Source organism: Dreissena polymorpha, chromosome 15, assembly GCF_020536995.1.
Source record: "Dreissena polymorpha isolate Duluth1 chromosome 15, UMN_Dpol_1.0, whole genome shotgun sequence".
NCBI classification, from domain to species: Eukaryota; Metazoa; Mollusca; class Bivalvia; order Myida; family Dreissenidae; genus Dreissena; species Dreissena polymorpha.
This window is the reverse complement of record NC_068369.1, coordinates 21,086,993-21,114,417: the sequence shown is the minus strand read 5'-3', so window position 1 is coordinate 21,114,417 and position 27,425 is coordinate 21,086,993. Positions and strand designations below refer to the sequence as shown.

The window sequence follows — 27,425 nt, the reverse complement described above, 5'->3', positions numbered from 1 at the left end:
ATGTAGTATCGAGTGCATACCGCTGCAAATGTATTGAAAGGGTTTGCAATAAAAAAATATAGGATTGGGGGCTTTTGTTAAAACTTTCTGTTATAGGACTTCCAGAATTGTAACCACGGAAGTAACATGCCTGGTTGAAGTTTTATTTGAATGCATACATAATTTATACTGGTTAAATTGGCATTTAGTAGTACTAGTATATCACCACAAGAAAAAGACATTATCTTTTTAAACAAGGCAAGCACATTAGTTCATATTATATGTATTTCCCTATAAATAAGGTTCAACAACAAAGGTCGTACAACCTTGTTGTTCTGTTTAGCAAAATAAAACACAAACTGACTGGGTTGACTATGGGTATTTATTGATAATGCCGTAAAAAGCACGCAATAAACAATATTTTTTAAGACATGTATAAACTGCCAAAATCTTTCAAAATCAAACAGTTTGAACTAAAGCGGATGCCAAACAGAAAACAAATGTTCAATTCCTTAGCGTCGGGGATTACATGACTTACTGTTATCGTCTTCATACATAACAATCGGATGGATTGATTTATTACAAATTCTGGTACATACGCAGTGGTTTACTTAACAATACCTTGTATTTAATAAAATGCATTCATTGAAAATAGTTTTCCGACTAATGCACACATATATTTAAAATAATATATATTAGTGTACCAATTTTAAATAAAAAGCATATATTTCAACATGTGCATTTCTTTGCAAACATGCATTCATTAGCACGGCAATCTTGTTACCATCAGTTCATCCCACCAACAAACCTTGTCCATGCGGCTACAACTTGATGGCATCGTAGATCATGAATAGGCAAGCTAGTCTACTTGGGGTTTGTCAGGTTTTGCCCTTAACGCTTCTGCAAAATGCATTTTGGATTCGTTTGCCACATACGTTCGCTTATTGCCCGGAGCAAAGGAAGGGCAGCCGCCAGAAAACGATCTATATACTAGTAGTTTGGACAGCAATAAATTAAGTTATCATTACTGTTTATGATATCGTTTTTCCCAAGGACAGAGTCGATATTTCTGGTACGACATGCTGTTATATAGAACAACATTATAAACATTTAGTCTGAAGTTTGAAATAGACATTTTGGTAGACTATCTCTTTCAGTGCGAGAACCGAATTTTGAAGGCCTTTGCAAACAGTTTGGATCCAGATGAGACGCCACAGAACGTGGCGTCTCATCTGGATCCAAACTGTTTGCTATTCTGATAGTATTCTTTGAAAAAAATCGAAGAAAATGCTAATTTTAGAAATTCAGCAGACGACATTTTAGCAGACGACAAATTTCCCAGCATGCAAAGGGCTATTATAGGTGCTTATCAGTTTGTCCTTATTTTGAAAGGTAAAGTGGAGTATCTACTTAGGTAGGAAATCATTTCAGCACTATCATCTGGATATGTATTTCATAACTTTCTTTGTGTTGTGTTTAACGTTACTTTTAGATTAAACCTATAATTATTTGTTTCCATCTTCATATATTAACATATCTATCTATATATATAAAAAGAACGTTTTCCTGCCGATGGCGAATGGATTTGTTTTGGCGTTGTCCATCAGTCAGCCGTTAGTCCCTCCATCCGTGTTTGTCTGGAGCTGTTTCTCGAGAGCTTGCATGGGATAGAATGGAACCTAAATATAAATGTGTATTATGCCCTGCGAGTAGTCCGTAATGCGACTGTGTGTTCGCACGTGAGCCTGGCCGCGGCCGACCGACACACCCAACAATTGCGGAGCTGCGCTATGCGAGAGGCGGCCGCTGCTCGAGCTCCCTCGTACGTTCGACAGGTCGCCGCCCGGCTTCGGTTAAAAGACCGCGCCGAATAGGTATGACACGTCAAGACTCTCCGTATCGAAGGCACGGAGGCCGTGTTCGACGGAGCGTCTCGGGACCGACTAGTTTTAGTCCCGTTTAGGCCGCGAGACCACCCAAAACATGAGCGAGTCCCGGCTACATCCGCCGTTCACCCGTGCTCAGCGAGAATCAGCATAGCGTTCAGGCCTCGCGAGCTCGGTAGCTCGGTCCGCGCGACAAGGCCCACGAAACCACCCCATTCATTTTTATTTTTTCTAAATTGATTAACAAATTAGTAAAATACTATTGTTTTCTCAACGAAGGGCACAATAGTCGTAATAGCATGTCTTGTTTCATATTTTTTCATGAAACTTGAAACATGGATAGATGGCAATATGGACATCATGCACGTCATTTCATTTTGTGCCTACGTCAAAAATTCTGGTTGCCATGGCAACAAATATATATATATATATATATATATATATATATATATATATAAGTAAATCTGACAATGGTGGACTTTCTGGCAATGGTGGAGCCGGTAGGGGACATGTAATGATTGGCAATCGTCTTGTTGTAGCGACGAGTTATCTGACGTCATTTTTAACGAAAACTAAATTGATTAATTTTAGTCGAAATGCATTACGTAACTATGAAAAAGTAATAATTTAATGTATATTATGTCACTTTTGGAACAGCGCTTCAGACATTGCCGAGGATTTCACCAAACTTAGGATTTTAATAGATTTCGGCCATAGATTTCCATCATCACAACCGGATAAATAAATGACGAATAAAATAATTAAATTAGTCTGGAGTGTTTTTTTCACCATTTTGGGAACTGAGTCGGGTCCCTTTGGATTTGGAAAATTTGCGGCGTTTTGACTAAAATTGGGAAATTAGTGTTGTTGTTGTTTTGCTAAATAAATGCTTCAAAATTGAGAATACAAGTGTTTTCCGCATTCTATTTTCTAAGGTTGAACTTATATGGATGAGACATGAACAAAATATTGAGGTATCGAAAACAAAATTGAAACCTTCCATTGTGATTTATTTTTGCTACCATTTGGGAAAAATATTTACTTTTTCCATTGGGAATCGTGCCGATTACAGGACCTAATTTGGAATGCAAAAAACACACACTGATTACTGCTTAATTTGAATGAAAGGAACAGCCTCTACCTCGAATACATGAAGGTCGAATGGAGTGGGCGTCATACTTAACGCGACAGGTTAAATTTTGAAACGAATTCCATTTTATGAGGACCGGAATTGAAAAGTTTTTTTAAATACAGAAAATAACGTAACTGACAAATGAGTATATACCATCATCAACGGACAATGATTCAACATTTTGAGCGGCTTTCATTTAATAGGATTAATGGCCGCAATAAAAGCGCCGGAAAATTGCTTTCTTATGTCTATTTCGAAGGCTCTTAATCAGCGAATGAATGTCGATTTCCGGACCAATATCCGAGGATGGCTATTAGTAGGAATAATATGTCTTCCTTAGAAATGCCCGGAATATATTAATTAACGTTTTTGGAAAACTGATATATCAGAATGAGATGTGAACAACAATACATCATTACATTATTTTAAGGCGTTATGCCAGCAATTAAAATGTATGATTTTTATCGGATACTAAAATCGTTATAAGCCTTAATCTGAAAAGCTACCCAACACCAAAACACAATCGCAAAAAATAAACAAATAATTACACTCACAAAAATCACAAAACCAACGTTGTATGAATGCTATATACGTTGTTAAAATATAATGTGCTATTTGTATAAATATACGCGTGTGAATAACTAACGTAATTGTGTATAACTGTTATATGATATGTAATTATCTATGTTAATAACTAATATTGATAAATGTAACTGACATCAAACACTTTGGTATGTCCACGTAAGTTTTTCTTTTTTTAGGCGTTCTCATTAGGAATATACAATTTTAATATTGATTAAATTCCCTACATCTGTTAAACTTGTTGTTTTACTCATCTTTTGACTTTATTCCGATCTTCCATTTGGAGCATAAAACATATATTTTTGAAATATATTCGAAAAATACCGATTAAATTTAAATTTACAATTTTCGATACATAATTCCATGTCATTAAGCTAGAATTACGTTTTTCTCCGAAAGAACAAAATCTCTGGTCTTAGACAAATACATGTTCGAGCTTTTTCACCGATTGCTTCCAGACGTTTTTTATTATCAAAACAAAATGTTGTTTCTTCAATTTACCATACGAGTCGCGTTTTGAGAAAACTGGGCATAATGGTTGTGCGTAAAGTGTCGTCCCAGATTAGCCTGTGCAGTCCGAACAGGCTGATCAGGGACGACACTTTCCGCCTTTAAAAGATTTCCGGTAAGAAGGAACTTCCTTTAAACGAAAAATACCATAAAAGCGGAAAGCGGACTGCACAGGCTAATCTGGGACGACACTTTACGCACATGCAGTATGCCCAGTTTTCTCAGAACAAAACTCATATGTATGCACAGATATCTAACATGCCTCACCATCAACCGGTTACATATTTCGTTGTCTTTTGTTACATGTGGATGATGGGCATAATGCATTTTTTCTGAATAAAGCATAATATAATATGATTTTGTTCAAGTCAACTGTTCGACGCACATTATTTCAATAATTATGATAATTAACATAATTCTTTTTGACAAGCGTAGAACATATTTTTTTCTTGCAGTAACTGTGCGTGATAACATAAACATATTTAGACGTAAACATAACGAGCTTGTCCAGGAATTTCAGTCTCATGCATTGATGAATTTTCGGAGCAAGGAAGGATTCCCAATGAATTAAAGTTGCCGTTCGTTTGAAAATGGCGAATAGTACGGCTGATCTAAACAGTTTCCAATAAATCTAGGTATTGTAAATGTTTAAAAAAAAACATATTCGATTCAGATATGAGTGGCCTTATAGTCTTGTTCTGAGAAAATTGGGCTTAATGCATGTGTGTAAAGTGTCGTCCCAGATTAGCCTGTGCAGTCCGCACAGGCTAATCAGGGACGACACTTTCCGCTTGTATGGTATTTTTAGTTTCAATGAAGTCCCTCCTTGCCGATAATCAAGTTTAGGCGGAAAGTGTCGTCCCTGATTAGCCTGTGCGAACTGCACAGGCTAATCTGGGATGACACTTTACGCACATGCATTATGCCCAGTTTTCTCAGAACGCGACTCATATTAAGTCAACGGAAATAAGACAAAAGCAATAAACTCAGCCGTAAACTGACATATATGGAATATTTTTCATTAGTATTATTGTTAGTAATTCGCGGAAATGCACAAATCGGATGCGGACATGTGGACACGAGTCATAAAGCACAAGATGTAGATGAACACAAACACATTCGTGAAATTTCCAATTTATATACATTGTACATTAAAGTATGCACATATATGTAACATAGTATAACATATGTAGCACACAAATAAATAAGCATAATCTAGGAAAGTTGAAAAATAAAAATAATCGTTCTTTTGTAATGAACTTCGCAATACAATCCATTATTTTTAGATTTACAATTTAAAATGTATGCGATGTTTTCGAAAACAAGGCGCAATTTATACAGGTTACATGTGTATTATATAAAGTGTAGCAAATTGTAAAATACAAAGTTTACATTGTACCTTGCCACAGCGAAACAGAACACAATGCATTTTTAACCAAACTTCTGCAATCTACAATAGCTGCGTAAGCTGAAACTGTTGTGAGGAATTGGTCGACAAAGAAACTTTATTTAATATTTGCATTTCTTTATCAATGTTAATTGCAAATCCATTGTTCAAAATACAAGGTGGTGGTCTGAAACTAAATTATGAAAGAGAAAAACAACATTATTTCCATATTATTGTTTTACAGGTTTCAAAAAAGTTATTTTCACTTTATGCTACCACTTACGGTAATCCAACAATTCATGAAATGTGTTGTGTTAACTTGCTTTCTCATGTCTAAAACTAGCATTTGTTCTAGGGATTTAACAATGTCAAAACATCAACACACATTTAGGAAAAATAACACAATTGTCAACATGTTCTTGATTTAGTATTTTAAACCGAAACTAAACTAAATGCTTTCTTTATTGAACATTTAAAATGGACAAGATAGGCGCCATAAAACGCTCTCCAAACACTCCAATTTTCAAAAAACTCCACTGGTGTAAAAAAGTAGTTTAAGGCCAAATTTCACTTTTGACATCTACCGGTAAGTGTGAACCTCAATGCAGGGAGACGGTTGATACACACCAGCTGCCGTCTTCTAATGGTGGTCTTTTGTGGCAAGTTATTTAAATAATTCATATTGAAGGGGAAAATATTGTCCCAACAATCTGTTTACTGCCAAATCTGACCTTAATAATTTAAGTATTACCTTGACCTTTGAGATAGACACGTCGTCTTGTGAGTGTTTACATCTTTTTGTTTACCTATTTAAACAACAGCTAAAGCAAAAGAGTTATGTACAATTGTGTCTGTTCAGGTTACAAGAGCACGATCCTCAAACGCACGAAAGTTAACAGTCAACTTGTTTCAAAAATACATTGTAATTGTCATAAATGTTGTAAAGATTGGTTAAAATGTATTTCTAGGATGCAGCCTGGTGACCTACTTTTTGGACGCACGTGAGCACACTCGGCCTAGATATTGTCCAGATAAATATGCTGACCAAGTTTAAAACAGATTGAGTCATTAAAATGACCTCTAAAGTGGATCCAAGGCTTTTGTTAATTCGACCTGGTGACCCAGTTTCCCTACACACGTGACTCTGATTCAGGCTCGACATAGATATATTCAAAATACAAATTTAGACCAACTTAAATAAAATTTAGTCATCAGTGTTTTTTCGAAATAAGTTACACGTTTTTTTTACAAGATTTGGCCAGTTATTTTAAAAGCATAACCAAGATTCTAATTAGGCCTATATATTTTCAAGTAAAAATTTTGATGAAGTTTTACCAAGATTGAGTCATACATTGGGGACAAGAGTGATAACATGTTTTACTAAGATTTGACCAAGTGACCTTTTGGAAGACACATGCAACCCATATTCATACTCGACCAAGATATGGTCAAGATAAACAGTCAGGTCAAGTTTCCTCAAGATAGAGTGATACATGTTGCCTCGGGAGTGGTAACTATAAGTTGTGCTCAGGAGGTGAGCTATAAATTGGGAGAAAAATACTGGTATTGGGACTTTCAAGTTTTGATAATAATACAATTAAATAATGTTAACGCGTCTTTTAACATTCCATTAAAACTTTTACAAACCGCTAATTAAAAGTGTGTTCATATGCTTGTAAAGATTATATATAAATTGTATTCTTTTTTTTCAATGTAAAAAAGCAACAGAAACAGAAAAATATAGCAAATACAACTCTTTAAGGATCTGTTTACACACTGACAAAATGACATTGTCGAGAAAATATCATGCTTTAAAAAAGAAGTATACACTGTACTCTATTCTCATAAATAATAATGCTCTACTAAAATCAGTATAACTGTTATTTACCCGGTATGTTTCCATAATGGCATAAGCAACAAACACCATGGCCTTTAAATACATTGTTCGACATTTCTGACAGAACTTCAAAGCATATATATACATTTCATTTTTCAATATCTTATTTTACTTCTGATGTACTTTTATTATCTGTATCACAAGCTTCTGCAATGCTTTTTTCACTTTGTTGATTCGTTACAAACGTTTCTACATTGCTTTTTTCAATATCCTCACAAGTTACATTTATTTCTTTTATGCACTGTTCACTGTGTTCACTAGTAACATCGTTTTCTTCAATGCTTTTTTCACTATCCTCATTGGTAATATCAGTTTTTTCAATGCAATTTTCCTTTTGTTTACAAATAACATCAATTTCTTCAATGCTTGTTTCACCCTGCTCACTTTTTACACCAGTTCCTTTATTGATTTCTACAGAATAATCACTTTTCAAATCAGTTTCTTCAATGGCCTTGTTATAATGTTTTATTTTCTCATCCGGTTTTTCGTTTTCATTAACAGAACTATCTGGACAATCTTCAGTATTCTGAGAGGGATTTACTCGATTTTCCATAGTTTCTTCATTCTCTGTACTAATACTATCACTTCTTTCTTCTTCAAGTTCCATTCTTTGTTGGTTTATATCCTCATGATCTTTATTGTCATCTTCAGTAGTGTTTGCAGTGCTAACGTAACTATTATGTTCGTCAGCTTCACTTCCTTGTGATAGTGAGTAACTCTCCATTTGCTCCTTAAGGTTATCTACCGCCATTTCAACCTCACTTTCGTCGTTCTTTTCTTCAGCAATCGTTCTATTACTGTCCCATTTTCCAATAGTTTGGTTTCCCTGCATTGTGAATGCTCCATTGTTATCCCCTCTTTTTGGCAGAACAGTATCTGGAATGGCTGATTTGGTAGCATTAACATCACTTTCAGTCATTCCGCATGGACTGGAAACTCCTATCTGCTTTCTTTGTGGGGACTGCAAAGCCTTTGAGAGTCTGTTTTTTACATCTGGATTAACTCTGGTCAATGTTCCTTCAGCTGAATTGGTTTTCTCCAATTTTTTAGGGTAACCAGATGGAACACTCTTTTGCTTGATTTTCACTGAATCTGTTATCGGTTTCTCCGACTTTGCACTCAAATTTTGTGCAGATGGCTTTGGTGCAAGGGTAATTTGATTTTTCAGAACACCTTCTTTTGCTTGCGTTGATGAAAAAGACTGTAAAGAGTTCACAACGCCAGATTCTACTGATTTCTGCATCAGAACATTCACCGGAGTAACAGCTGTGAAAACAAATGGTTTAGAGGTTGATTTCTCTGCTGAAGCATTTATAGAGTCCATGTAAACATTTTGGAATGACTTGTTTTGAGTTACTGGCAAGGTAACTATGGCAGATGAAACAAGTGAACTAACTGGAGTGAGTGAATGTAAATTGGCATTTACTACATTAGATGGCATAAACACGCTTTTGGATGGGTTGAAGCGATTCCCATTCAGAGAATGCATACTGTCTTTTGCATTTTCTGACATAGTGGCTTGTCCAACATAGTTGGTCCAACTGGTAATCGGCATGGTTTCTGTAAATGATGTCTTTGTTGGTATACTTGAGGTTTTGGATATGCTACAATTCAATTCAACACCATTAGAAACTAAACTAGTGTCAACACTTGCTGGTGAGCTTACATCTGATTGCAAGACACCTTTCGACAGACTGACACAATCATTTGACAAACTAGATTTATCCATGATCATTTCATTCAAACCTTGAGTCATTAGAACAGTTTTCGCTGCTTCACTGGGGATTGTCTTTTTCTCTAAGTCCATTCTAGGTTTTTGCACACTATAGCTTTTTCTCAAAGCAAACAAACCAGGTCTCAAAGGGGGGCTTTCTGAATTAACTCTTGATTCTGATATTACACCATCAGTTGTCCTAGAAACGATACTTTGTACACTGGGTTGCCCCACTGAAACTTGACTTACATCAGTTCCTGATACAATGTCACTTGCAATTACAATCTGACCAGCTGGAATAAATTGGTTGTCTGAAGAAGGTTTCTGTGTTTGAATGCTCTTTGCATTACACTGGTTTCCAACATTGTTTGCTTCATTCAGTTGTGTAGAAAATGCTGGAAACGATGAGGCACCGCTATCTGGTTGGACCACACATGACTCCAACAATTTTTTTAAAACAAGAGATGACTGTTCTGAATCATCAATGAATATCTTTATGGGTTTGTATCCACTACCATCATTGTAAAATAAAGTTCTTGATTTAAGAGCTTGTGATTCTACAGGTAGAGTCGGTCGGTTTCCTGTCTTACCACTGTTTGAATCCTTGCTATTTAGATTTTCGACAGGAGTGCTTATAAAGTCAGTCTTAACAGTTCTTAATTCTTCAGAGTTTTCAGCTGACGTTTTCACATCAGTGTCACCTTGTCCATTTGCAGATGTATTCGTTGCAATGTGTTCACTAGTATTGTCTTTTGAATAAACTTCCTGAGCATCATTTCTACTAACAGACTTCTTTTTGTTCCTTCTTTTTTTCAAAAAACCTTTGCAGCTTTTATCATTATTATCTATTTCTGCTTCGTCAATTACTAGATTGCTTTCATTTTCCATATCACAAGCTTCCTCTCTCCCGTTGTCATTTTTCAATCCACTTTGATTTGCCTCATGTACAAATCTTCTGTCAATTTCCTGTGATCTACTTGCAGAGTGCTCACTGATTTCCATTGGTTTAACAAAATTGTCATTATTTTCTTCAAATTTCACATCTTTTTTATCTTTAACTTCACTGCTGCTCAGGTCAGACTTTCTAGAAACAGCATTTTGTAAAGGAAACTGAATCAGAGGTCTAATCATTTCAAAAATGTCTTCAGACTTTAAAGGTCCACTAATTGACTTCAACAAGTCCGAAAATCGTGTCAATAACACAGGTTGTGATAGTAGTTGTCTTTGAGAATCAAGCATTTTGGTGGTTTCTTCACTGACCGAAGTGGCATTCTGGTAATTTTTATGAAATTCTGCTCCTTTTGCAGAGAAATCAACTCTACTGACAATACCCTTCTCAATTTCACCAACATTTTGTTCCCGATCATTTGAATTGTTACTGTCAACAGAATTCGTTCGTGATATATTTATCATCTGCACTGCCACTTCAGTTTCCATTTCAGCATCATTCTTATCATGGCTAGTTTTGTGCAAATATAAGCTCTTTGGTTTCAGTTTACTTTCATATGCATGATTTGTCTCCATATCAGCAACAGCATCATTAACATTTGTATCTAAATCTGTATCTTTATAGGCTCTCTCATGTTTATTCATATGCGCATGATATGTTTGCATGGTTGGTGTTTGTAGAGCTGCAATTAACGATGCATGCCTGTCTCTTTTCAAAGCATTCATGATCCCATTCACATTCTCCAGCTTGATTGCTTTTGTGTCTTTCTTCATTTTCTTCTTAGGTTTCTGCTTATGTCCCTTTTCGGGGTATTCTCTCTTGATTGATTCCTTATTTTTAGGTAAGCTAAGATCCATTGGTGCTGAATTCGAGGAAACAGACGACTGACGAGAATAGCTTCTGTATGAAAAATTAGATTCCAAATTGATGATTTTTTCAGGCTCACTCAGCACAGCCACTGGTTTGTCTGGCAGTCGGGGAATCTGCAACTGAAAACAGAAAGAAAGCATAGCCTAATGAAAACTGAGGAAATACATTCAGCCATGGCTTATTTTTCTTTCTTAGAGCATAGCCTAATGAAAACTGAGGAAACACATTCAGCCATGGCTTATTTTTCTTTCTTAGAGAATGGCCGGGATGGCCATTTCACAATTTTGACACGGACATTTCACAAATCTAACACGGTTACAATACTTTACAATAAAGGCCATTTTAAACTGTGAAAATTGGACTGCCTCTGCTCAAAACCGTCAAAAAGAGCCATTTCACAATTCAAAATAACAATTTGTTTTAATATTTTACATCAATGAAACAATATATTGATGGTGGCGAGGCTTTCCTATGGTTTGAGATAGAGTTTACCAGTCAAAATATTGTTGATCTAAATGTACGTTGCTATTTATTGAAAGAAAAAGTTTCACACTCCATTCTCCACATGAGTTTCATTCTCTTAACATGTTATACCTTTCTTACGGGCTCTGTGCACACATCGCCATACATGGCCAGATCCAAGGCCTGTCGTAACATGTTGATGATATCGTTGTTGTTGTTGCACTGAGCTATCACCAGCGATGATATACCTGAAAAATCGATGATTTCTGTATTAATATTGTGACAGTTATATGTCAGAACTTTTGGAAAGCTTTAACTCTTTCAGTGCTGGAACCAAATTTTAAAGGCCTTTGCAAACAGTTTGGATCCAGATGAGACGCCACAGAACGTGGTGTCTCATCAGGATCCAAACTGTTTGCTATTCTGATAGCATTCTTTGAAAAAAAAAGAAAGAAAATGCTAATTTTAGAAATTCAGCAGACAAAATTTTAGCAGATGACAAATTAACCAGCATGCAAAGCTTTAACAATATAAGTATTTATCTGGGAAAAAGAAGGCCTTTTTGCATGTGTGTTTTTCTGCAAGGCATAATCAGGGACAATACTTGCCGCCTAGGCCAGTTTTCCCACAGTGCAGCTTATATGCATGTAGTATACATGTATACCCCCTGATATAATCATTTACTCCTTTATATAATCCAACACAAATAAAGTATGTGCACGACATTGTGTAATCAAAAGATTTAAACTGTTTTAAAGTGTGCTTTTAAAGGAGACATTCTTGAGTGTTATATAATTATGGTATTTTTCATGAAGAAATCTGGATAATACAGTATGAATTCGAGACCAAAATAAATTACCTGTATTTTTCTCTCAAAACATCACGTGATTTTTTGTACAAGGTTACATGCCATATATGAAAATTGAGTATTAACAAGGTTTAACTAAGACCTATTAGGAAAAATGCCCCGCCCCCTTGCAGTCATGTTTTTCAAGTAACAGTAACCATTTTCTAACTGGTCCAAGATATCATTCAGAGGAATCTTATAACCAAATATTGATGACCCACGACGAACATCGCAAGACGGACAATGGACAAAAGGCAATTACAAAAGATCACCATGAGCACATTGTGCTCAGGTGAGCTAAAAAACATTAAATGATGACCATCTAGCCCCTCCCTTTCAAAACATATCCGCAAACAATTGAGATACCTGACTAAGCTCAGAAATTAATGCTTTCCCACTCAGAAGAAAAGTGAAAATGGCTATTTGCAAACAGCATAAAACCAGAACAGCCAGCGAGTAACTCGCAGTCTGTTCAGGTTAAATGCTGTTTGCTGCTCATCAGTATCTTAAGATTTGAAATTAAGCCTTTAAAACTTGAATACAGTTAGAAAGGTATTTAATTTAATGTAACTTTCACAGGGACTACACATGCGTAAAAATACATATCTAAGGGCCTACTAAGGGGTAAAGGGTTCAGCTCCAGAATGGACACACACAGGCAGTTTGTTTAGTCTCACACATCATTCAATAATACAAATATTTACAAAACTAGAGTGTTAACAAGGCAAATGTTGACGGAGCACGATGTTGTGCTCAGGTGAGCTAAAAACTAAAAAAAAAAGCAAACTGTCAAACCTGCATAATTCTGGATTTCTGCATTTGCCCCTTGCTCCAGGAGATATCGCACCATGTCTGTTCTGTTGAACTCTGTGGCGTAAAACAACACACTCCTCCCCGCTTTACCGTCCTAGCAACAGCAAAAGAACAATAATGAACTTCAAGTAGCTAGAACTAGAGCAAAGTCAAACATGACCCATGCCTCTGCACTGCTCTGTCAGCCATCTTCAAGGGCCAATACCTCAGGAATATATGAGTCGCATTCTGAGAAAACTGGGCATAATGCCTGTGCATAAAGTGTTGTCCCAGATTAGCCTGTGCAGTCTGCACAGGCTAATCAGGGACGACACTTTCCACTTTTATAGTATTTTAAGTAGCAAGGAAGTCCCTCCTTACTGAAAATCAAGTTTAGGTGGAAAGTGTCGTCCCTGATTAGCCTGTGCGGACTGCACAGGCTAATCTGGGATGACACTTTACGCACATGCATTAAGCCCAGTTTTCTCAGAACGCGGCTCATATGTGGATCAGCATGCATGAAAAGTGCAGGACATTTCAATAGTATTCAGGTGTGTGTCCTGCAGTACAAATGAGTGTCATTTTCCACTCATCCCAGTGTGATTTGAAATAGTCATATGTGAAAGTAAGGTTTGTTTTAATAATAAGATATGTCCCAAGAGGACGCGCTCCACTATTCTTCCGTCAGTCACCTACATAATGTGACATAATTTTTTATCTTGAAATAAATATCTGTAGTAGCAAGAGAATACATGTAAAATAAATTACTTTTTTTAATTAACTGAAGAGAATTTAATTTACATTGCAAGCAATCTTTGCATGTAAGCTATTTTCACAGATTTTTCTATTTTTTAGTAACAGTGTAACACTGACCTTCACCCAACTGTCCCTAAATGAGATCCTAAATATGGTCTTAACACAACATCATCATGTGATGTGTTAACATTCAATTAAATACCTTCCTAAGAGAGTCATTAAGTGATGGCTACAGATCAACCTTAACAAATTGTCAAAGAAAAAAGATGGGGAATAATTCTGCTAAATTACAGAGTTATGGAACTTGGTCTGTAACCATATATAATGACATCAAACATTTGTAGGAATTAAGTTTCATTTGAATACCTGATATTAAGATGTTGAACTTTTTCCTTATCCAAAGAATTACTCTAATGCTGACAAAGACACTGCTGAACTTGGAGAGAGCAGTATAGATCAGACTATTTCGCAAATATTCGAGCTGCAAAATGTTTATACATCATGTTTTCTTTTATGTAACATGATATAACGTTATTGTGCTTTGTATTGACAAACAAGAAGTGGCTCTGTTGTATTTTTTTTGTAAAAAAATCAAAGATGGTTTTCATTAACCATTGGTTGAGTTTATTAATAACTTGGCACAGAAAGTTAAACCATCAATAGGGAATTTGGGGACAGATTAAAGATAAACAAGAGATGTGTTTGTCAGAAACACAATGCCCCCTACTGCGCCGCTTTGAAGCCATATATTTAACCTTTGACCTTGAAGGATGACCTTGACCTTTCACCACTCTCAAAATGTGCAGCTCCATGAGATACACATGCATGCCAAATATCAAGTTGTTATCTTCAATATTGCAAAAGTTATGGGCAATGTTAAAGTTTTCAGGACAGACAGACTGACTGATAGACAGACGGACGGACTAACAGACAGTTCAACTGCTATATGCCACCCTACCGAGGGCATAAAAACAATGTATGCTGTTGGGAATTATTTTAGGATTTGAACATGTCTTCTTAACAGATCAAAATCAGACATAGTTAAAGACACAAATTGTTGTGTATTTTCCAACAATCTCTGACATTATTTATGTGAATGTTTTAAGGGTTTACCTGAACATCCATGTCAGCTTCATATTTTATAAGCATCTTCATCGCATCAAAATCGTTTAACTCAACACAAGAATGAAGTGGATAATAGCCTGCAATGGAAAGACTAAAAATCATGAATTGAACTGCGGAATGAAAATGGTCTTATGCCATATGCTGTCAGAATATCTCCAGAACAGCCTGCGCACTTGCAATCTGGTCAGGAGCTATGGTGTCCACTTATTAGACAACAGAACCTTGTAAGCTTTTATAGCTTAGAGGGTAGATCCTGGCCAAACTGCTTAAATGTCCAGGCTGGTCAGCAGCTACCCTGGCCGCATATGGCAGAAGAGGCTGGTCTGCAGCTACTCTGGCAGAATATGGCAGAAGACCCATTTTGTATGATGATGCAACTCAATGGTTACGTATCTAACGCGCATGAAACTAGAATTTAGGAATACCATTTCACTAAAACCTTAAAATTGAAGCAATTAATATTTCACCATGTTTGAAAGGAAATATATATTATCACTGTAGTTGCTCTTACTGTGTGCAATACCCGGAAGTTGTCTTGGTACAGTAAAACAGTTTATCATTAAAGGGAGGTAATTATGTAAAGTTAAGAAGCATGAGTTGCTTTCCATAAGACTCTTAGAAAGAGATTGCTCAATGATTAAGGATTCATATTCTGTCCAAATCCTGGTTAACATCATGTTCATGCATTATCCTCACATGTTTTACAGCTTTATTTTTACCTTTACTAGAAATAATGACAATGCTCCTCAGCAAATTTATCCTCTATTTGCACACATAAATTTGTACTAAATTGGAGGGAATCATCTACAATAAGTTAAATAAGAATCATAAACCTGCAACATCAAACTTACCTAAAGAACCTAAACTTACCTATAAAATGTAAGCTTACCAAAAGAAAATAAGCTTACTTGTAAAACGTAAGTACCAAGCCCTACCTTCATAATCCCTGGAGTTTACACTGGGTGGAACCACTGAGCACTGCAGGATGGTTTCTAGGCATTCGGGGAACTGTTTGCAGACGGACAGATGCACAGACGTACAGCCGTTCCGGTCTACAAGGTTCGGGTTGGCTCCAGCCTTCAGAAGGACTTCAACAATGTCTGGCCGTTTCACAAGAATCGCCAAGTGAAGAGGCGTCTGTTTGAAAAAATGACATGATGTTTTATGAACATGCAGTCAAGTGTTTTTTTTCATTCAAAATCGGGTCCGGTAATCAGACCCATTCCCAATATTGTCGATTTTCTGCTTACAAATACTTTATAATTGATAATAAAAGTGATTTCTATATTATATTTACAAAGGTTCAACTTACATAGCTGGATTTGGAGATGAATGACATGTTAAGACTAATTAAACAAAAAAAATACTTTTTTGGAAACCTTCAATTGGAATGTTTTAGTCTCATTTGGGAAAAAGATATAATTTTTTCCATTGGGAATGGGTCCCCCTACCAGACCCAAATTGGAACAAACAAAAAAACACTGATGCATAAGAAATTATGTGTCAACCCATGTCAGTGTTGAAGTCAGCAAAAGGTTATCCAGAAAAACACTTAACACTTTTATGTTTTTGAATTTTAATTTCGTGGAATTTTCTTCAAACCATCAGTTCAGCTGGTTTGTGGGAAAACTTGACTGAATGCATGTGCATCAAGTTTGGTCCCAGATTGTCCCACACAGGAATCAGGGACAACACTTTATGGGATTTTTGTGCAAAGCAAGTCTTTTTTGATTTCTTCAAACAAAAACAGCACAAACCAACTTTTAAAAGAATAATGTTTTTTTGTTTAACAAAAAAGAGGCATCAATACGTGAGTTTTGTCTTCTTCAAAATTTTTCAACATAATCTCAAGCATTTCGATTTCATAAAAATAGCTGCATACGACAAAAAAAATAAACTAAAATCTGCAAATTGATAATATTGTTAGCAAAATGTTTTAGCATACCTGTTGAAGTTTATTGTATCTGTCCACTGTTTTACCCGATATGGCCATGATATCGATAAATTTCTTCACAAACATTAGATTCTCATGCACGACAGCTATGTGTATAGGCCTGAAAGTATAGCATTGACATTGTCCACTGCAATTTTATCAAGTTAGGCCTGAAAGTATAGCATTGACATTGTCCACTGCAATTTTTTCAAGTTAGGCCTGCAAGTATAGCATTGACATTGTCCACTGCAATTTTATCAAGTTAGGTCTGAAAGTATAGCATTGACATTGTCCACTGCAATTTTATCAAGTTAGGCCTGAAAGTATAGCATTGACATTGTCCACTGCAATTTTATCAAGTTAGGTCTGAAAGTATAGCATTGACATTGTCCACTGCAATTTTATCAAGTTAGGCCTGAAAGTATAGCATTGACATTGTCCACTGCAATTTTATCAAGTTAAGCCTGAAAGTATAGCATTGACATTGTCCACTGCAATTTTATCAAGTTAACCCTTTACCACTTAAATACATTATTTCATGCATTTGTAGTTCCTCAGAAAGTTAAATTTAATTTAAGACCTCTCTTACTAGATTCAAGTTTTAAAGGCCACATTTACATCCCTTAAATACTTATGAGCAGCAAACAGCATAAAACCTGATTTAGGCTGAACAGACTGCGAACGAGTTACTCACAGGCTGTTTTGGTTTTATGATGTTTGCTCATAGCCATTTTCACTTTGCCTCAGAGTGGGAAAGGTTTAAGGTGTTTCAAAATATAAAGTTGCTTTTATAAACTTAAACAAGAGATGTGCTTGTCAGAAACACAATGCCCCCTAATGCGCCACTTTTTTTGTTGACCTTTGACCTTGAAAGATGACCTTGACCTTTCACCACTCAAAATGTGCAGCTCCATGAGATACACATGCATGCCAAATATCAAGTTACTATGTTCAATATTTCAAAAGTTATTGCAAAACTTTCCTGTAAGGTTAAAGTTTTGGGACAGAAAGAAAGAAAGACAGACAGGCCAGAAACAATATACCCCCGATCTATCAGGACAAATACTTAAGAAAGAGTCATTGGCTTTTAAGACTAAGTTTAACACATGTCTTTACTTAACAATAACCACATTTGTTTTGTTGGCTTTTTTTCACCTGACCATGTAATTGGTTGCTGCAGGATGTTTGCTGACATGTTGATATTTTAAGACAAAACTTCACTAGATCATCACCTTTTTAATTCATTATATTTCATTCATCAAAATATAAAATACCAGGTTTATTATATTCAAATATTATGTAATGCCAAGTCATTCATGATTTATTTAAATACGATTTTGCACCTTACAAAAACAGTGAAGATTTATTTGATTGGCAAATTGCCATTCCTGATATGAAAGCTCTCACCCAATGAACTACAAAGCAATTGAAGATCAATTATTGTATTGTGTGCCTGTCAAAGACTGCTATATGCTGTAAATTATGCCTACCCACTTAGCAACATATGAATGCATCTTTCGATTCTCCGTTAATTGATTTGTAAAAGAAAGTGTTCAGTAGTGTCCTTTTGCAAAAGTAACAGTAAGTCATTTCTGTATACAAATATACCTTCCATGGAAAATGAATGTTTGACCTTTTTTACAACCAAATAGGAAAGGAACATTCTAATACAACACTTATAAACAGTATTGTATTTAAAAGCCAATTCAAGCATATAGTTAAAGGGGCCTTTTCACAGATTTTGGCATTTTTTAACTTATTCATTAAATGCTTTATATCGATAAATGTAAACATTGGATCGTAAAAGCTCCAGTAAAAAATCAAGAATAAAATTAAAAAAAGGAAAAGAACATTGCCCGGACCAGGTTTCGAACCAGTGACCGCTGGAGTCCTGCCAGAGTCCTGAAGTAAAAACGCTTTAGCCTACTGAGCTATTCCGCCGAGTACACATACTGAACGTATTTTATACCTTATATAAGCAATCTTCGTAGTTTCACAAAATTTAACGACAAAAACAGAACTCTCCAAATTATTCAATCGTTTCGCGTTGCAACGCTTTATAATTTTTAGGTTTTAAAATCGTCAAAAGATGCATATAATGGCTCTATTAGACCATGGTAAATGTTCAGTATTACTGTTTCCTCACAAATATCATAACTAAAACGAAAATTTGCGAATCTGAAACAACTTTTTTCAATTTTGTCAATTTACCAAAGCGTGAAAAGATCCCTTTAAGTGGCTACTTATGTATATATGACTATATGACTTCCACCTCATGACCCAGTGGTTTTTCTGCTATGTAAAAAAGGACGTTAAATGGACTCGATCCCAAAGCAAACGGACCCAATCCCAATCCGAAAATTATTTATATAAAAACAACAATTGAAAAACAAGAGATATGTTTGTCAGAAACACAAAGCCCCCAACTGCGCCGCTTTGATACATGTTTTTTTACCTTTGACCTTGAAGGATGACCTTGACCTTTCACCACTCAAAATGTGCAGCTTCATGAGATACACATGCATGCCAAATATCAAGTTGCGAAGGGACATAGAAGTTTAGTTATGAGCATTTTTCGAAACCTAAATGCGAAAACCTAAATGCAAAGTGTGACGGAAGGGCAGACGGACAGATGGTCGATCACTATATGCCCTCCTTCGGGGGCATAAAAATGTCTCTTTTGACTTATGTCTTATGATTATTAGACTCTATATCTCAACTTTATTTTTTAAACATCCTACAAAATGTATCACTTTAATATAGTCCTTTTTGTATATAAATAATTCCGAAATTTGCCACCTTAATTGATTAAAAAAATCATCCCAATTTGACCAGACTCTTTTTCCCAAAATAGCTAAAAAAACAACCTGTGTCTAGTAAATTTTGGAGAAAGCAAGTTTCGAGTTTACTTTGGAGAAAAAGAATATTGTTTGTTTGTTGGATTGTTAACCATTTTTAACAGTATCAGCCCTATCATGACTACCAGTTAACCTAGTCACACTTTCCAACGGTTACCTTAGCCTTAGTTCTAAACAGTTTACCAGCCTTCAGTGCATTTACTTTTTTCAGATACTGACAATTGTCATACTTGAAAATAAAGGAAATAATTCCATGAGAATCCCCAAAATACAAGATATGTGGATAGGCTGGGAATCAAACACACAATCCCCAAATTTACAGTCCAGCATTTTACAGACTGAGCTGACCAAGCAGGAAAAGGCCGACTTTAGCCTGTAAAGTTAATAAAGCCCAGTGACCCTGAGCTGATCAGCTGACTTACAAGTCCCCGTCCTCATCTGGTGTCAATGCGACCTTCACGTCCTGTAGGACCATCAGACTCGTCCGGGGATCAAACTTCACCGGCCGGTAACCAGACTCTGTGAAATGGAGAGCATACATGTATAAGTCTACATGGGGCCTTGTAATGGTTCAGCAAATTGACAGTTGTTTTTACGAATGATTCTGGAAAGACAATTGCTCTGTAAATATTAAAGGACATATTGTATCATGAATGAATGAATCAATAAACAATCACAGGGCCGCAATCCCCCACCTGAAAAGTATACTTTTTTCACGTTTGGGGTGGAAAAATTCCCCCTGAACTTTCTAAAAAAAAAAAAAAAAAAATTGTAGCAAGATGTGTCCCATGATTATTATATCTCAATTCTATTTCAATTTTATCTTGGCAAACATACTAAATTATGAAAAAAAATGAATATAAGTGCAAACATGTACAAATGTTATAATGAGTAAGTAAAAAAATCCCCCAAAAAGGGAAACGCCGCGAAAATTCCCCCTCATGAGGTTGGCGACTCGCTTCCCCTAAAATGGATTGAGGGCCCTGACTCATGGTAAATAAAAAAGAATACAATAAATAAATTTACTTCAAATAATAAGCAATGTCATTCATTTACTTTTTTTAAATCTATTTTTAAGTTGATATTTGTATGTTCAGTTTATGATGTGCTTTAGTCTATGCAAAATCTGTGAGGTTACCCCTTACATAGCTAGTGCAGGTATTAGGCCGAATTAGTACAGAGAAGACATACATGTACAAAATGTCCGACCAAATACACATTAATTTATAAAGTGACTGCTGGATAATATTGTTCAATCTCCTTTTCAAATTATAAATTTTATAACAAGAGATGTGTTTGTCAGAAACACAATGCCCCCTTCTGCGCTGCTTTGAAACCATATATTTGACCTTTGACCTTGAAGTATGACCATGACCTTTCACCACTAAAATGTGCAGCTCCATGAGATACACATGCATGCCAGTACCAAGTTGCTTTCTGAAGTAACATAGAAATTATGAGCATTTTTCGAAACTTAAATGCGAAACCTAAACGCAAAGTGTGACGGAAGGACAGACAGATGGACAGACAGACGGTCCCATCACTATATGCCCTCCTTCGGGGGCATACAAATAAAGTGTGTGCCTTGCAACAGTGAATTCATTGTTCAAGAGCTTGGCTTGATTATCAAACATGAGTAACATTGATCCTTCAATATCAAAAGTAATAATTCATAATATACCGGTACCAGTAGCATTGATCCTTCAATATCAAAGTAATAATTCATAATTTACCGGTACCACTTTGGGCTACATTGCTGCATTTAGCTGAGGCTAAACTGTTTAATTAATAATAACGTTAATTTTTTGTACAGACTTTAATATTGAAATGAGATATTAAAGTTTCTTGTCATGCTTTACAATGACCATTCCAAGGCGGTGATCCCAGTTTTTTAAATTTTATTCTTATAATTGATGTTCAGATATAAAAGTAGTAGATAATAACAAAAATTCTTCTCTCATGATTAAGTTTCTGTAATTTCAATGTTTTCTATTTCAATTATAAAGGACATTATTTTATATTGTTCTTTGCAATTGAAAACTACTTTCATTTTCTTAAACAGTTCGGCAATCAACAGGTTATTTTCTGAAAATCTGTATCAAACAGCTTTTTTTCTGAAAGCTTTATCATTTTTCATCAATGTTTACATGTTTATTTCAACACACTAGCCAACGCCTCTAGATCAACCTCTCAAGTTTACAACAAATAATGTACTGCTTCAAAAAATAAACCTGAGTAATACATATTTAGTGAGAAAAACTGGTTGCTTCCTGGTAGACAAAAAATATCGGTTTAAAGAAACAGGCTATGATATTGGGAAAATTTGTAATTTCTAAAAATAGCACAAGGAGAGTTGCATAAGTTAAACCCTGCGTTTATGTAAAGCCCATGTAGTTGTACATGTTACCACAACCATTAACAACAAGACGGGGTTTCTGTGCAAACAGTCACTGTGCATAGTTATACATGCAGAAAAAAGACAATCTAAAAATACAAAAGGCGCTTTTCAAAATAGTGCAAGGTCATAAGGCAGTAATTTGTTGACAAACAAAAAAACAACATCAGGTTAACATGCAATGGTTTTATTATCTTAACAATTTAAATTATAAACTTTACAGATAATACATAGGCATTTTGATGGTGGGCCATAATGTCCCCATTCTGTGAAAATGATGTTTTTTGTTTGCATTCTGAGATAAAAATGTCCTTTATTTGCATGAGAATTCAATAAATTAAGTTCTGTAACTGATTTTAAATTAGTAACTGATTTAGTTGGATCAGTTTGAGAGCTTGAATAAAGGGACCTTTTCGCATTTTGGCAAGCTGACAAATTGAAACAAATTGTTTCAGATTTTCAAGTTTTCGTTGTAGTTATATTTGTACGGAAACAATCCTAATGAACATACGCTTTGCTCTTAAATATCCATGATATAAAATTTATCCTTTTGAAAACCTAAGAAATAAACATTACAGAGTTTTAAACAATGAAATTATGAATAATTGTAGAGTTCTGTTGTAATCTGTTATTGATATATTTTGTGACATAAGGAGGATTGCTTACATACAGTATAAAATACACCCCTTATTATATATTATGAGCATCATTGCGATGAATGGCCGAGTGGTTAATGTGCTAGACTTTTACTCAAACGACAAAGGGTCAGTGGTTTAAGCCCAGTTGACAATTACTTTTTTTCTTTTTTTAATGTTATGCTTTTTTACTGGAGCTATTTAGTTCCAATGTTTACTGTAATTAACTTTACTAAAACTATTTACATTAAGCAATTTAAAGCATATAATAAATGAAAAACTTCAATCCTGAGATAGATGCCAAAATCTGTGAAAAGGTCACGTTAAGAAAATGTTGAATTATGATTCTTGAAAATGGCAATTCTCCTTATAAATTCATTGATACTTATACATCCATGAAGTAAATTAAGTTTCATGTTGAATTTGAAATTTCATATAGTTTCTGAGAAGTTGCATCATACAAAAAACAAAGGCAATAACTCTTATTTATACAAGAGCACCGCCTTGCGAGTGCAGACCGCTCATCTATTTTCTTTTTAAAGGTGAAGGGACTCTCAATTTCAATCACAAAGGAGGGAGGGATGGAGTGAAGAGGGGTGTATAGTGTGGGGGTGTGGTCATTTATTACATTATCTTCCAAAAATGCGAAAAAAAAAATAATTCGGGGGGGGGGGGGGGGGGGGGGGGGGGGGGATTCTTGGGTGCGATGGTTGGACGGTATTTCAAAAATAAAATAATAAAAATAAAAATTTGTGTTTTTTAACCGTTTCAAAAATAATAAAATTAGGGGGGGGGGGTGGGGGGGTGGGTATAGTATGAGGGCGTGGTGGTCATTTGTGAAATGATCTTAAAAAAAATAAATATAATAATAATTATAATAATTGGGGAGGGGGGATTTTGGGGGGGGGGAAGGCGTGGGGGATGGTTTGGGTGGAGTCTATTGTGGTATGTCAGGTAAGAGTTGATTTGTCAAAGTATCAATCAAATCTAATCATAAATAAAGAAGTTATGGCAATTTTAGCAAAATTTAATAATTTGACCTTGAGATTCAAGGTCATTCAAAGGTCAAGGTAAAATTCAACTTGCCAGGAAAAGTAACCTCATGATAGCATGAAAGTATTTTAAGTTTGAAAGCAATAGCCTTGATACTTTAAAGTAAAGTGGATCGAAACACAAAATTTAACCATATATTCAAAGTTACTAAGTCAAAAAAGGGCCATAATTCCGTAAAAATGTCAACCAGAGTTATGCAACTTGTCCTTTACTGTCCCCTTATGATAGTTTGCAAGTGTTCCAAGTATGAAAGCAATATCTATGATACATTAGGGGTAAAGTGGACCTAAACACAAAACTTAACCAAATTTTCAATTTTCTAAGTATAAAAAGGGCACATAATTCTGTCAAAATGCATGCCAGAGTTATCTAACTTTGCCTGCCCAGTCCCCTCATGATAGTAAGTAAGTGTACCAAGTTTGAATGCAATAGCATTGATACTTTCTGAGAAAAGTCGACCTAAACGCAAAACTTAACCGGACGCCGACGCCGATGCAGACGTTGACGCCAAGGTGATGACAATAGCTCATAATTTTTTTTCAAAAAATAGATGAGCTAAAAAGTGTAGGGTTATGGTTCTTGCGCACGGCACTTCTCATTCATATCTAAAAATACTCATGAAGTTTCATGTTGATATCTAATATTATAAACTTTCTTAGATATAGTCCTGAATAATTTGTGACAGACGGACAGACTGACAGAAGGTATGATGGATGGACTGACAGAAAGAAAACGCTAAATCTATATCCCTTACCTTTGGCAGGGGATACAAAAATTCTTTTCAGATGTGATTTTTTAAAGTTTGGGATCAAAAACAAACTTTTGGCTGGGTAAAATGGGGCAACATTTTGGTCTAAAAAGGAACTATACTATGCACTGTCTTATAAAATGTACAACTATACAAAGAATGAAAGGCTGGTTACTTAATGCAGATATCGATCTAAGCAAGTCTAGTTTAAGAGGTGTAGTCATCATGTGCAACATGGCTTACTCTAAAACAGTACAAGGCTTTTTAGCAAGGGCGTTATATAGGCCCCTTCTCCAAAGAGAAAGGCCCCTTCTCCTAAAAGAATTTCTATAAAATGATACAAATTTCAAGCTTAATTTGGGAAATTTCTTCCCCTTTTTCAGTTTTGTCCATAATTTTCCCCCCAAAATCAAAGGTCAGGCCCTTTCTCCAAATTTAGAAAAAAAACGCCCTGCAGTAGCATTTGTTGTTTGTTTTTTAAACTGATCACATGATTTAAATATATATATGTTTAAATATATCATAAGTATTTCTTTAAGCTTTGTACTAAGACTACGACAAAAATATGCCATTCAAACAACTACACAAGGGCCAGCACACACAAGATAACATTTTTTTAATAAACATCCTTTAATAATGTACACAATTGGTGGTAATAGTTGTCATATCCTTTTCAAATCAGTGTTATAATGTTTTTTTCACTTCTTTGTGATAGGGCACTTGTTTCATGACTTTGTGGAAAAAATATTTTTGATATAAGGTGGAGACATTTTAGTATAAGGGGAATGACAAATCTTGGGATAGGACCTGTTTCTTAAGGCATCTGTCTGAATTTTACAATAATTTTTCTGCGGTGATGTGGTCATATCAGCCCTTGTACACTGAAAAATAAAGCTTTGACAATAAATTAATTTACTACCTGCAAACTCATGACCCAAAGTTAATTTAGGATTTTTTTACCAATCAAACTCAGGACTAGGATAATTTTGTTAATTGCTTAAACTAAACTATGAATACTATAGAAAGAGCTTTGTATTTTATTTGCAATTATAAATCTTATACCTGCTGATTTGCCTTGAAAGTGCACATGCTCCTTGGTATAATAACCAGAATGTGCAGCAGATTGTTGAAGTTCTGCAAGGTTTTTGGGCCAAGATGTCAACGACCCTATGGAAGCCAATGTTACACTCGAATTAAGGTTTTCACTCTCACCATCCACCCCTATAAGCCTCCGTTTCTTAAGAGGTAGGTTTGTGTCTGAAGTCTCTTTCTTTTTGGAAACCTCAAGATCATAACTGTCAACTTTAGTTGGGGCGGACACACTGTCGCTTCTACTGTTCGCTGGGATTTGTACATTGTCATTAGCTTTAGAAATAGAAGCTGGTTGGGTTGCTTTTATGTTGTTTGAAACTGCTTGCCTCAACGCTGATGCTACAGACTTATTAACACTAACAGATGCTTCGGAATATGGGGACTGACATTTAAATGTTTTGCCTGAATTATCAACGTTTAAAGGCGCATGGTCTTTGACTATTCGTTTTTCATTTCTATTCTGATCTTGCGGTAAGCTTGAATGCACAGCGTTTTTTAAATGAGAATTTAACTGAGCAATTAATTCAGACGTCTTTTTATCGTGCGCACTAGCAGACGAATTAGATTTGCCACGCCCCCTTTTGGATTGTCGCCCTTGAGCCCGGTGATGTGGCGAAACAGGAATTCCCAAGTTTTGGGAATTCGGTAAATAGGTCAAATTAACACTCGTCGGATTTTGTCGCTTTTCTTCCGTGTTCTCTGTCGAATTTTCATTTTGATCCGATTTTGGTGGCAGAAATATTAATGAGGACAAAACATTCGCAACCTCAAGCCTATCGTTTTCTTCTTTTTCACTCGTGACCTCTGAAACATTTGGTTTTTCCTCTCGACGGCCATTGCTCGCTGCTGATCGTCTTCTGCGAGTGTTGTTCACCATCGCTGTAGTCATTGGTTATAAATGTTACTAACAAGTCTCAAATCCATTCCATTTTAATCCAACCTTCATGTATATACAACACTAAACACGGAGTTTTTCCAAACAAAAATCCCACACTTTACAAGAAGGCGAAGTAATCAGACGGTCAGGGCTTTCCAGTGTTGTCACGTGATTGAATCAACCAATAAAATACACCAATTGCAGCAACGGGTTTTCCCTCCTATATGCGTTGAAATCTAAAATAAGATCAGTCGTGTCGGTATTATAATTATAGTCTGTTTCAGTTAGGCCTACACAATTTTTAATTTAAAATAAGATCATAGACGATGCGAACAAGTTATAGTAAATGCTAAAATAATAACTACGTTAAAATAACGAAAAATCAGAGAAAATTAAATAATACAAGTACACGCACGATGATGAGGCCAAGATTGACTACCTGGAGTAATGCCCTAGCGCCTCTACCTGATGAACTTGCTATATAAGTCAAGTTGAATTTGAATTTTAGCCGCACTTTCCAGGTATTTAATTTAACCGAATGATTTTTGTTTTTGTATGGTATTGTGCGTTGTGGGTGTCATTGAGTACACGAAGTATAGCCTTCGTGTTCCGTATACGTGACCACCACATACGCCGGGAACCGCTTATTATATCTATTAATTGCCACGTGCACGAGTAAATTTGCAATAGCAACACAGAGGGTGTGACAAATATTTGATAATTTATCGCACCATAACCACTTTCGACTTTATTGGGTTAGCTTTAAAATATATAAATCTAAATCGTTATAATATTATTCAAACAAATTTATGATTTGTTTGTATTCATTTGAATGTCGATATTGCATTATAATTCATCTATTCATATTCTATTTTTACTCGTTTCTATTTTAAATGATGAATCATAAGATACAAGTTAACGCATATGCGCATCAGGACTTAATAAA

The 27,425-nt window shown here is 35.5% G+C and overlaps 1 protein-coding gene across 1 annotated transcript; it reads right to left on the bottom strand.

Moving 5' to 3' along the window:
• Positions 1 to 5,211: 5,211 nt before the first annotated feature.
• Positions 5,212 to 26,642, bottom strand: LOC127859390 (uncharacterized). Its single transcript, XM_052396745.1, has 8 exons — positions 25,573 to 26,642; positions 20,102 to 20,198; positions 16,834 to 16,942; positions 15,824 to 16,025; positions 14,877 to 14,965; positions 13,011 to 13,122; positions 11,501 to 11,616; positions 5,212 to 11,025 (listed from the first exon to the last, which is right to left on the bottom strand). Exons 1-8 carry the CDS (start codon positions 26,489 to 26,491, stop codon positions 7,477 to 7,479), a joined length of 5,193 nt encoding a protein of 1,730 aa, XP_052252705.1. The 5' UTR covers positions 26,492 to 26,642; the 3' UTR covers positions 5,212 to 7,476.
• Positions 26,643 to 27,425: the final 783 nt, after the last annotated feature.

Bases quoted from the DNA above. Each gene is read 5' to 3' on its own strand.
- LOC127859390 (XM_052396745.1), bottom strand. From the start codon at position 26,491: ATGACTACAGCGATGGTGAACAACACTCGCAGAAGACGATCAGCAGCG. The intron at 16,026-16,833 runs GTATGCTAAAAC...TTTTTCAAACAG, and splicing joins GATACAATAAACTTCAACAG to ACGCCTCTTCACTTGGCGAT. The intron at 14,966-15,823 runs GTAGGGCTTGGT...TTTCCATTGCAG, and splicing joins AAACTCCAGGGATTATGAAG to GCTATTATCCACTTCATTCT.